At 37.3% G+C, this 11538-nt stretch overlaps 1 protein-coding gene across 1 annotated transcript in view; it reads right to left on the reverse strand.

The window, feature by feature from the left end:
- FRY (furry homolog (Drosophila)) overlaps window positions 1-11538 on the reverse strand; it is a 153591-nt gene that overhangs the window by 77625 nt on the left and 64428 nt on the right. Inside the window, exons 21-28 of the mRNA XM_009327862.1 lie at window positions 10772-11031; window positions 10249-10438; window positions 9350-9474; window positions 9106-9163; window positions 5685-5776; window positions 5312-5484; window positions 3132-3292; window positions 2175-2285 (exon numbers count right to left, since the gene is read on the reverse strand). Coding sequence (XP_009326137.1) covers window positions 2175-2285; window positions 3132-3292; window positions 5312-5484; window positions 5685-5776; window positions 9106-9163; window positions 9350-9474; window positions 10249-10438; window positions 10772-11031 — 1170 coding nt within the window. The remainder of the gene's footprint in view (window positions 1-2174; window positions 2286-3131; window positions 3293-5311; window positions 5485-5684; window positions 5777-9105; window positions 9164-9349; window positions 9475-10248; window positions 10439-10771; window positions 11032-11538) is intronic.

An 11538-nucleotide genomic window follows, 5' to 3' on the forward strand; every position in this document is an offset into this window, starting at 1 on the left:
CTGGTCCCAATACGGACCCCTGCGGGACACCACTCGTCACCAATCTCCATCTGGACATTGAGCCGTTGACCACTACCCTCTGGATGAGACCACCTAACCAATTCCTCACCCACCGGACAGTCCACCCATCAAATCCATACCTCTCCAGTTTAGAGAGAAGGATGTTGTGGGGGACCATGTCAAAGGCCTTACAGAGGTCCAGATAGATGACATATGTAGCCCTTCCGGTGTCCACTGATGTAGTCACTCCATCGTATAAGGCCCCTAGGTTAGTCAGGCAGGCAGGAGTTGCCCTTGGTGAAGCCATGCTGGCTGTCTCAAATCACCTCCCTGTCCTCCATGTGCCTTAGCATAGCTTCCAGGAGGATCTGTTCCATGGTCTTCCCAGGCACAGACGTGAGACTCACTGGCCGGTAGTTCCCCAGGTCTTCCTTTTTCCCCTTTTAAAAATGGGGGTTATGTTTCCCCTTTTCCAGTCAGTGGGAACTTCACCCGACTGCCACGACTTCTCAAATACGATGGATAGTGGCTTAGCAACTTCATCCGCCAGTTCCTTCAGGACCCACGGATGGATCTCATTGGGTCCCATGGACTTGTGCACCTTCAGGTGCCTTAGATGGTCTCAAACTTGAAAACTTGCATGTTTAATCCAACTACATCAAGCAATCTAACAGCTCTCCCTACAGACCGTGTATCACTTAATCCTCGTACCACCACTGCTACAAACACATTGCAACTAAGGCTTGGACTGTGCTTTTGTGATCCTTCAGTAGAGGATAGTACTGGAACACCAAACACTAATGCCTATTAATATTCTGTCACCAAGTGTAGGTAACTACTTGTAAAGACTGCAAATGATTTAATGTTAATGGACCAGGTAGGATCCTTCTCATCTAAATCTGAACTAGTTGTATAAGCAACAGAGTTTAGTTACAGTCCTTCATGACAATGATTAATCATGAATTATAGTGATTAGCTCAGGGAAAACAAATTTCACCTATCATATCCAAATTTTGCATTTCAAGGGGAAAAGTTAAAAAAAAGTAATTTTTGTCCCCAGTTACTTTATGAGTGGTATATACTAATGATCAGTTAGACATGGTGATACAATATTTGTTGATGATAATGAAAACGTGTCAGGAGGAAAAGTGTATCTTTTCCTTTCTCTTGTTCTGTGCATTTCCTTCACACATCCACAAAAATTTCAATTATACATATCACTTACACATATCTTTATAGCTCCATCCCTACCAACATTCAAAAATCCTATCCAATTTCCAAAAGATTTTCTTTGTAGCTATCCCTTCTTTCTTCTAATTTGTCCAACCTTTTTTTTCCTAATCAATTACCATTTCTACAGCATGTATCCTCTAGCTGCTCCACAAGCCTTTAGGCTATGCTGACTGCATTTTTTTAGCAATCATAGTCACCTGTGGTGGTATGAGACTTTTAGGGAGAACAGCAGGTCAAAGTGCAAGATACCACAAAGGGAAAAATCATTGTTCTCTCTCTCCATTTGATGTAAATCACCAATCTACTCCTCCTTAATCAAAGAGATAGTCCAATCAGCTATAAATATAGAAATATGACTGTAGTTACAAAGTCAACAGAGAAACACAACTTCACAGAAATGGAAAATTGCAAGAACAATCTATTATGTGTTCTTTAAAAAAAAAAATAATTCTTTCTTTGCTCTCCTGAATCATTTATCCTCTTGACTTCTTTGGAAGATCTACCCACTCACTTTCACTCAAATTGGTTTCACCAGCATCTATGTTACCAAGCAGGAAGGGATTTTATGTTCTTATTCCACAGAAACTTGAAGCAGGTGGGTGGAGTACTCCAAATAGAAATACAAGTATTTTTGAGCTTGTGCCATTTTTAACCTTTCTTTATCAGCAGATGAAAAGCCTAAATTTCTGTTGCAAGCAACACTGAGCCATAAGGCAATTTTTTAGCTTATTGTTTACCTACATTATATTTTCAGAAGTAATAATTCTTTTACTGTCTAAATGCTCTTAAATTAATTCACTTTTGTATTAGAACCTTGCATAAAGCTATTGTTTCCTGCTCAAAATAGAATGTAGACAGTCATAGTTCTTACAGTCACAAACTCTTTACCCAGTACAGAGATTAAAATTATTCACCAGTGATGCATTTCGGTGAGTACTTACACGTAAATCTTGACAAGCCAGAATGTTATCAAGCCATTTGTAGAGATATCCATCAGGGGAAAGACCAACATTGTCAAACACAGGTCCACAGCAGAGCACAGCTGACATGGCCTAAAAACACAAGGAACTTTAGTTACACAAAGAAGGAACATGAACGAACCTTTCAAAATGATTTGAGCCCAGGTCCAGGCTAACAGGACTGCCACTTGTTTTTATTTTTGAGGGAACTATGGTGAAAATGGTAACAGTTGATTTTGCTAGAATTCAGTAATTAGGTTGCTATAGATGTTACTGGATTTCAAGATAATGCTGAATTTAAGCATTTTGGCAGGAATATTACAGCCCAATTTCCCCATTCTTCAAGATAGATTTTGTCATTTTACCCAATCTTTACAAATCAAGCTACAAAAAGAATTAAAATACACAGATTTTTTAATAGTATCTTTCTGCAAAATTTGAAATTGTTGTATACTAAGTGATGCATCTTATATAAGTACATAAGCTATTCTTTTCCCAGCTTACTTATGTGGGTGAGTTGCAACTGGTTTTGCCGCAGAAGTATTTTATTATTACTAATTATGTCTCCAGGCAAACGTGGGAGACAGTCCTGAGATAAGCATGTGATACTGAATTGGTACTATATTTAATTTCAGAGCCTAATATCCTCTCACTGAATCTGATAACCTGTTAATGAACAGCTACGTAAAATTTTAAAATCCATTCTGGTTTTGAAAATAATTGGCCTTGAAAAGTGTCTACAAAGAAAAAGATGTGTAACTTCAGTGGCTCATATTGCTATATTCTATGATACCACTGTACATATACATATGAGTATATAAGTTTGCATCAAGTATGCCAATTCAAATTTCTGTGAAATAAAAGGAAATAAAACCCGCAATTACTTGTATTTTGACTGGAAAATTGCTATTACTGATTTTGACATTAAAACTTTAATACCTTTAATGCACAATACTGGTATCTTGTAATCTGATGATTTCTATCACTGTAACGGTCCAGCGGTGTGAACATAATACTGAAAGGTCCTGCCCACTGGCTGAATAAGATGAACAGGTGATGCCTCAAGCTCTGCTGAGGGAAGAGAAATCTCCTGTGGTGAACTAAGTGAACAGAAATAGAAATAGTTGTGATTTGTTAATGTTAAATACACATTCATGTGGCAGAGATGGTAACACAAATTTCAAATTTCTACAAATAGGGAGTTTTTCTTAAATGTTCAGTATACACTTACTCCAAAGTATCTAAGCTTCTTGTAAAAATCTACTGTAGTGAATAAGATGCATCTTATTTCTAAGAACCTTCAGTTCTGAATTAATGTGTTTTTATACAAACATGTACATGTTTGTATACATTTATACATGTACGTGTACTGACTTTAGAAACAGCATGCAAGAAAATAATTATAGAATCAGGCTTTTCACTGCCTCTTGCATTCCTTTAATGGTAAATATTTACTTGTTTTTTCCAATCCTTTAAGTGCAAGCCCAAACATACATGTCTTATTCTAAGACATTAATAGGTAGGGACAAGAAATAGAAGAAACTTGTTGCCTGCTTGTTGACAAAGGTATGGTATATTTTCTGAACAGCTAAATTACCTGAGCAAATGAAAAATATCTGTGAATTCTTAACCATGTGGAGAAAAAAAAAGAGAAATCTTTTAAACAATAGTTTTAATTCCCCAAAGCAAAACATGATGGCAGAGGCGGTACTATGTTTATTAAAGAGACTGGCAAACTGCTACTGGCCAATTATTTTTCATCTATAAACTGCTGGAAGCCAACAAAGTCTAACTAGACAATATTAATGCAAATCAATATGAACAGTGGCTAAAGATGATAGATGTTGACACACTAAACATTTGTTTGCTAGGAGTTAAATGTTATGGCTTTGTTAGTTATTGATATATTTAAAGCTGTCTTGTTAGCAGAAAATACATCTCTTTATAGAATTACATACTGAATGATTGAAATGCAGCAGTTATTCTTGCATTCTCTCAAAACATACAACATGGCTGTTTCATTGTGGAAAATTCATACAACATGCAGTCCTTTGTCATGTGCTTTGTAGATTGTGAGAATAAATGCAAAGAGGAAGGCCTTTGCAAATACTTCTGGCAAAGTAACTACTAAAGAAATTCTGTATTGTTAATGAGCATCATTCAGAAAAGGAAAAAAGGAAAGAAATTCAGTATTTTGTTTGTTAACAGCAGCTAAGAACTTGACACCTCTCAGTTCAAAGGGAATTTTTTTACTGTCTTAAATGAGAATAGCAGGGATGCCATTTTTTCCTTATCTTGTTCAACTATCATATACTTTTTATGTATCTTACAGCTAAAAGCAACTATATGACTTTGACAAAATTTGTACACTGGGAACTTACAGGAAAACATTTGTTCATTATTTATTCCCTTACTGTACTCTTTTGAATTCCTTCTTATTTGTTGCTACCAATGCTGTTACGTCCTGTCATAAATGATCTGGAGATAGCAGATTTACATAGACTGAGTAATCTCCAGACTTTATCTTCCAGTAATTATGTGGACTTTAAAGCAGGCTTCTTTTTTCCTTTTTTTTTTTTTTTTTGCTAGTGGAATTACATTACATTTCTGAAGTGATCTTGCAATATATAAAAACCATGAAATCAGTTGGAGAAATCTTTGCTATACAACTGGAGTCAGGTAACATGGGATACAATCTCAATACCTCAGGCAAGTTTTTCACTACATTTAATATTGTTTATATTTTCTGCACCTACCTATATTTTTCAAGGCCTGTCTGAGTTTATGAAGAGTCTGGCAATAAAGTCAAAGGGAAGCAAATAAGGCCTTATGTCAAAGAAATCTGGAGCCCCTAGAGGTCACAGACAATTTCTTTGCTGGGCTTTTAAAAAGATGATTCTTATATATGAACACTACAAGCTTCAACAAGCTTTACTGTTTTTTTATTTGACTCTTAATAGACTTTTGAACACATTTTTGTCCACATTCCCCTTTACATTTGTTATATGACAATTCATAAGCAGTGAAAAAAGCACAGAAAAAAAGAAATAAAAAATTACTTTTCCAATACATATATTAAATGCAATTTCATAGTAAGTTGAGATAATTTAGCACCGTACCTGGAACACACTGAATCAAGTTGGCAATCATTGCACTGAAATGTGCTCTCATATCCTTAAGGATTTCGACTTCTTTATCATTTTCAGCCTCCAGAAGCATGCGAGTCAGATCAACATACTCTAAGAACAAGGCTCCAAGGGCTAACGTATCTCTTTCTAAGGCTCCATTTGTACTAGCATAAAGGAAAGTTGTACATTAATATAGAGTAACAGTGTAGTTATACTACAGCTTTCTGAAGAAACGCATAAAAATCTCTCCATATCTGATAGATTACACAATTCTTCAAAGAATGTACTGACATAAACTCAGTGTTGTAAACACCAAAAATTATTTCACTTAAAGATCAATATTTATGATGAGTGATAGTCCTACCTGTCACTTATAACACCAGCATCAGCTAGTAGTTCAAAAATTCGCAGTAACTGTAGTCTCAGTAGATCTCGGCGTTCTCGACGTTTCTTGTTCTTGGAATTTAAAAAAAACAACCATTTTTTATGTGCATAGGTGCATACATAAAGAGAGATTTAAGAATTCCAGTTCAAGCATTTTCTTCATGAAAGAACTTGACTGCCTTTGGATATTTCATCACAACACTGTGCTTATACATCAACACTGAACTAAATATGATCAAATTTTTGTCTTTGTAACTATTCTTGAACAAACTGTTAACATCTACCTTAGTCCTCATTGAAAATGTGGAAATGAAATAATGAAATACGGGATAAAAATTAATTAATATTCAAGGTTCCTGTGCCAAAAAACATACTATCTTCAGGTAGCAGGGATATTCATGTTAGCTTAACACCACCTAGTTCGGGTGCTGGAAGCGTTGTAAAGTGCAGAACAAATATCCAGACCCCAGGAAAACATTTTAGTGATTAACCGTTCTTGAACGTGGTAATGCTGCAGCTACGTGATCATCCATATTCAAGTTAGCTCCTAGCAGACACCGCTGTAGTACACTCTTGGATATGTTGACTGCAGTGGTTGTACACACAGTTAACATACTCCTCCCATAGAATAGGACTGCACTGTTGTTAACTGGTTCATTGTATCTCATTGTCTTCTAGAAAGCTGTCCTTTCTGTCTTCTATCTTGCCTTGAAAGATGTGAATGCAACAAGGCCTGTTCTTTGCTGAAGGGCTAAACTGACTTGTTTCTTTGTATCCTGCATCTCCACTAAGCAAAAAATGTGAGGTCAAAACGCTGCTATTGCACTCAAAGAAATTTGCTGCCAAAACAAGAAAAGCTCAGAGAAAGCTCAGATTTTCCTCTTCAGAACGTAAGAATGGCAATACTGAGTCAGATCAAAGGCTTATCTCATCTAGTACTCTGGCTCTGCTGATGGCCAGTAGCAGATGTTTGGGAGAAGAACATGATACTTTCCCTGGTATTCTGACCCAGAACTGGCAGTCTGCAGCATCCTAACCAAAGGTTTTATTCAAATCATTATGCTATTTGATTTGTCCTATTCAGAGCCCTGTTTTTCTCCCTTTACACCTTAAAGGTTCCAGGAAGCACATGTAGAGAAAAAAGCAGTTTTATTGCAACGGAGTATGTACAGGCACAGCTGCCTCCTGCAACAGTGTCAGAGGCTATCCGGCATGCTCTGTGCCAGTGCCCACATGGCGGATCTTGTGTAATGTCCATTTTAGTTTACCCCTGCAGTTCTTGGCCGTGCCGGTCATTCTCTTTCTAGTCATAGCATATGTCAGTTCAAGGACGTTATTTCTGATGTGTTGGATACCTGCCTGCTGATATGGAGGCCTGCCATGTTCTCTACAGCTACACAACCTATACAGTCACTCCTGGGTTTACTGGCGACGCTGCTTGCAGGAAGGTGGCCCAGTTCTTCATATCAGGAGCAATACAGGAATTAACGTTGCAGTCTCTTGTTCTCATATTCCTCTACTAACATTTCCATGTGCTAAATTTGTTCTTACAGCATATTGTAAACCTCTGCATTCTTGTGATTCCTTTCCTGAGGGTAGACTGGATACGTATGTCTCCATAAAAGGCCTTTCAAATCTAAGTTGTCTTCAGTGGTGCACAGGCAGAAATGCAGAGGCAAGTGGCTGCACTAATGTGTATTAATCCACTTCTGCCTAGTATCAAAACAAGTGACCTTCAAATCAATGACTTCATAGGGATGGAAGTTACACAAGTGAATTGAGGTGTGAAGCAACACAGAGTGGAAATGGTAGCGGATGTTTGCCAGACACAGAATTATTAAGAATTGTCCACATGAAACTTAACATGAATGAAGTGCCTGCCAAATGAATTAATTTTTGTTTATTTCCATATTGGGCGTAGCTGAGAGCCTCTGTCCACCTATTAATGATTTAACTTCTTTCTGACCACCATTCTCTGCGCAGCTTCTGCACCAAAGACTATGACTTGGCAGACAGGGACAGCACACTAAGTCACCATGACGATACCTTATTGAAACTGCTGTGGAGGACAGAGTAATGAACACACAGTTTGAAATTGCTTGAGAACCAGGTAAACAAGCCTGGACAGAGGACAGTATTAACGCAACAACATCGCTTTCTGTACGCAGCCGTGCAGACTTCTCAGCAGAGCTGCATGGACACAATGGCTGTGTCTACACTGGTAAACAGAGACAGGGACCGTTCATGGCCCTGAAGTAAAGTAGCACAGGCCACCTCATATTCACACTGCTCCAGAAGACCTCAAGAAGGCTGGCTATGTCCACGTTGCCTAGTGGGACTCATGCAATGCTTCTCTGGCCCAAGGCATTATCACTGTGTGTTTTCTTATCACAAACTGCCTGCTCTAACCTGAGGGCTGTGTTGCAGTGACAGCAGGGGTTTTGCAACTTGGCCCATAGGCTGCTGCTGCACACAGGGAGGTAGGGGATGAGGGGAAGCATATTGGAGCAAAAGCAGCGGGGGTGGTTTGGAGGACTGTGTCTGGTGGCTTGGTGCCTTCTGGGGCTTGCTCCTGGGAGTGAGCTACCTCCAGAGCCATCTCAGATTTCTGTCTTGGAGCCATCTGGAATGGTCCAAAACTGAGCCAAGGAGGGAAAATTGAGCAGAATGGCAACTCAGGTCCAGTACTGAAGCTCTCCCCATGGCTTTCCCATTTAGCTGCATAGACACATCCTATGACTAAACTGCTTACTGAGGCTACAGAGTCTATCACCAGAGGTTTTTAAGAACAGTTTAGACAACATCTGTCAGGAATGACACAAGACTAGTTCATCCTCCCTTGGATGGATCGGATGATCTGTTGGGATCCCTTCTAGCACTACTTTCTATTGTAACAAAAGAGAATACTATAATGAAGGTAAAAACACTGATAAATTTTTCAGTTAACCTGTTGTAATTAGAATGAAAAAGCGTAGTCAAGTGAAGTTGAAATAGATGACCCTGACTACCCTGCAAATAAAAAGCACATCTGAACACTGCTGCAAAATGTGCTTGTAGCCCAGCTGTTTTACAAGGTATTTTTTCCAGATACTGAAAGTGCATTTCCAATATATCTGAGTTCCATATGAGGAGGTTCCATATTTGAATGGAAATTTTTCCTCAGAATGGATTTCTATATTGTACATTTTGTATCACTGAGAGAATTTAAATTAAACTAGGTTTTAATGGAATTATTTTAAGTTATGTTTTTATACACAATTAATAAAATTCTTGTTGCACACAGAGCTTAACTTTTTACTTAGTACAAAAGAATATCTTTGTATTTCAAAGAGACAGAATTACTACTTTTAAATTAATTTTGCAGTTTAAACAAACTAGTACATTTAATTTCTGCAACTAACCTCTGGTCTTCTTTCTAGGGCTTCTTTCATTAGTGGGTGAAGTTCTTCTACTAATTCCCTAAATTAAAAAAAAAAACTTTGTAAACAAAATCTAGTCTCCTCTGAAAAGCATCAATATTTTATTTGATACATAAAACCAAATGTCTAAAGTGCAAATAAAAATTTCAGTATGTTTAAATTACAACAAAAATAATGCATTTGAATTAGAGGCAAATAATTGAGAATATGATAAGTGGGGAAGTACCTGAAAACAAGGGAATTTGTTCTTCCAAATCCTAATACAAGTGATTCTGTTATTTCTATGCTTTCAAGTCTCATCAAAGGCACTAGCTGCTTTAGTAAGACTCCAACAGATGGAGTTCCAATAGCCTAAAATACATTAAGCAATTATTGACATTTAATTGTCAGGATTATCAATATTAAGTAAATATTTTTTTTTACAAAAAAACATTGTCCAAGAATCAATATGTATTTTAAAAACGTGCTGAAATGATTTTACTATTATGGATATCAATACACCAATCTAACTGGATGTCCACTACATCACAATCATCTCAATAAGGCCTAACAATTAAACACATCTGGGAAATCTCTTCGTTTTCATTCAGATTGTTGTAATTTACTTAATTTGTCGTTGCATTAAAATATTCCAGTAATTGCATTCGTGGAGCTACTGCTCCTTTCAGGTTGCTACTACTTGAATCTGTATCTCATACAATATTCCTTCATGTCCAACAGGCATACAATGTTTACTCAGAAATCTGCCTTACTGCTTAATAAGGTTATAAATTTACAAATTGGAATGCTCTACAAGGAAAGAAAGGGGATGACAAACTAAAGTTAACTAACTTCAACACATATGTCCAGAACTTCTATATTTTGAATATACATCACCCAGAATGTGAAGAAAAAGTAGTATCTTGAAAATGCCGTGGTTTTTGCCAAATATTTATTGACACATCATGTCGATACAGATTATACAGATGTTTTAATTGTTAATTATGTGCCTTAAGGAGTTTGCGTATATCAAAATAGTCCCCTAACTGAAATACTTTCATCAGGATATGATTTTACATGCAGATGCAGTTTAAAACTCTCCTAAATGAATTGTTTGAAAACAATGTTTGAAACAGGATGCATCACCTTATTATCGTAGTTCACTGTTCCATCAGGAGTGGTAGCCATGATCTCTGGTGTTGAAGCACGCAAGTGTCCTGGGCTCATAATACTGGGCTTTGCTACTCCAAAACAGAGAATAAGATAGTTTCTCCACAAAGTAACATAGTTGTCTCCACTGCTTGCTGTACTTGTTTTCTTTGCATTAACAGGAATACTAGAATTTAAAAATAAATTAAAATTGCTAAAATCATTTCCCAGTCTCAATTACACAGTATTTTAAAATATTTTAAAAGGGAATAAAACATGCTATGTATCCAGCTATGTAACCAGCTGCAATTCAACATGACATGATACATGGGAAAAATCAATGGAGGTAGAAAACTAGAGTTTTCCACCTTACAAGTTGCAATTATGAAACTCAAAACTGAATGTCTGGGTAGCACCTTGCAGGATCTACGGACTGATACTGAAACATGAGACTAAAAGAAACTTGTATTAAAATCACACAACCCATAAAAATGAAAGTTAAATGCAGATTGCCACTTACTTTGGATCCACAAGAGGCATTATCAGCTGTAGCCTCGTGAAAGCATATGGCCAAGCATAGCTGAGAGCTGTAGGACAATGTTTTGGTAAATTCTCCTGTCTAAGAAAACTGAAGAGGCAGAGAACCCATGGGTCTTTAACAGACTGTGCAAATATCCAGACATGGGAAGGACTTTTCACATCATAATGGCTATTTACTAGGACGGCATTCCACTCCACCAGCCACTGCAAATCCACGCTGTGTGTTAATGGGATTGCTGTCTATGGACAGAAAAGATAAAAAATCACAGTGACAGTCATTTATTCCCTGCCATGTTCCCCCTCAGTACTTGTCTTTATTTTCAAGCTCCATGGCCAACTTCTGTTGGATTTTTTAGACCAATGCTTTTATGCTTCCCGTCACATTGCCCTTTCACTCAGGAGGAGTTTTTTACAAATGCTGATAAGAGCTACCTCATTATTTCCCCTCTGGTTCTTCCTTAAAGCTCCTATTTATTGTGATAGGCACAATAACTTCCCCTTAAATGCTATGATAACTATTGATTATGCTGACCAATATAATCTCATTTTTACTTTGTTCTCCTTGCTGCCTGTACCCATCCACTGTCTTGTATGAGGCTGAAGTCTGTAATAGCTATAGACTGTCCTTATGTTCATTGTCTGAACAGCTGGACAGAGCCTTAGCCCATGATTAAGACTCCTACATGCTATGACAATATGGTAAAAACCAATGCTATTAATAAATATTCTTCAGAATTCATGAGGGCA

The sequence above is a fragment of the Pygoscelis adeliae genome, unplaced genomic scaffold (genome assembly GCF_000699105.1).
Source record: "Pygoscelis adeliae isolate BGI_AS28 unplaced genomic scaffold, ASM69910v1 Scaffold14, whole genome shotgun sequence".
Classification (NCBI taxonomy): domain Eukaryota; kingdom Metazoa; phylum Chordata; class Aves; order Sphenisciformes; family Spheniscidae; genus Pygoscelis; species Pygoscelis adeliae.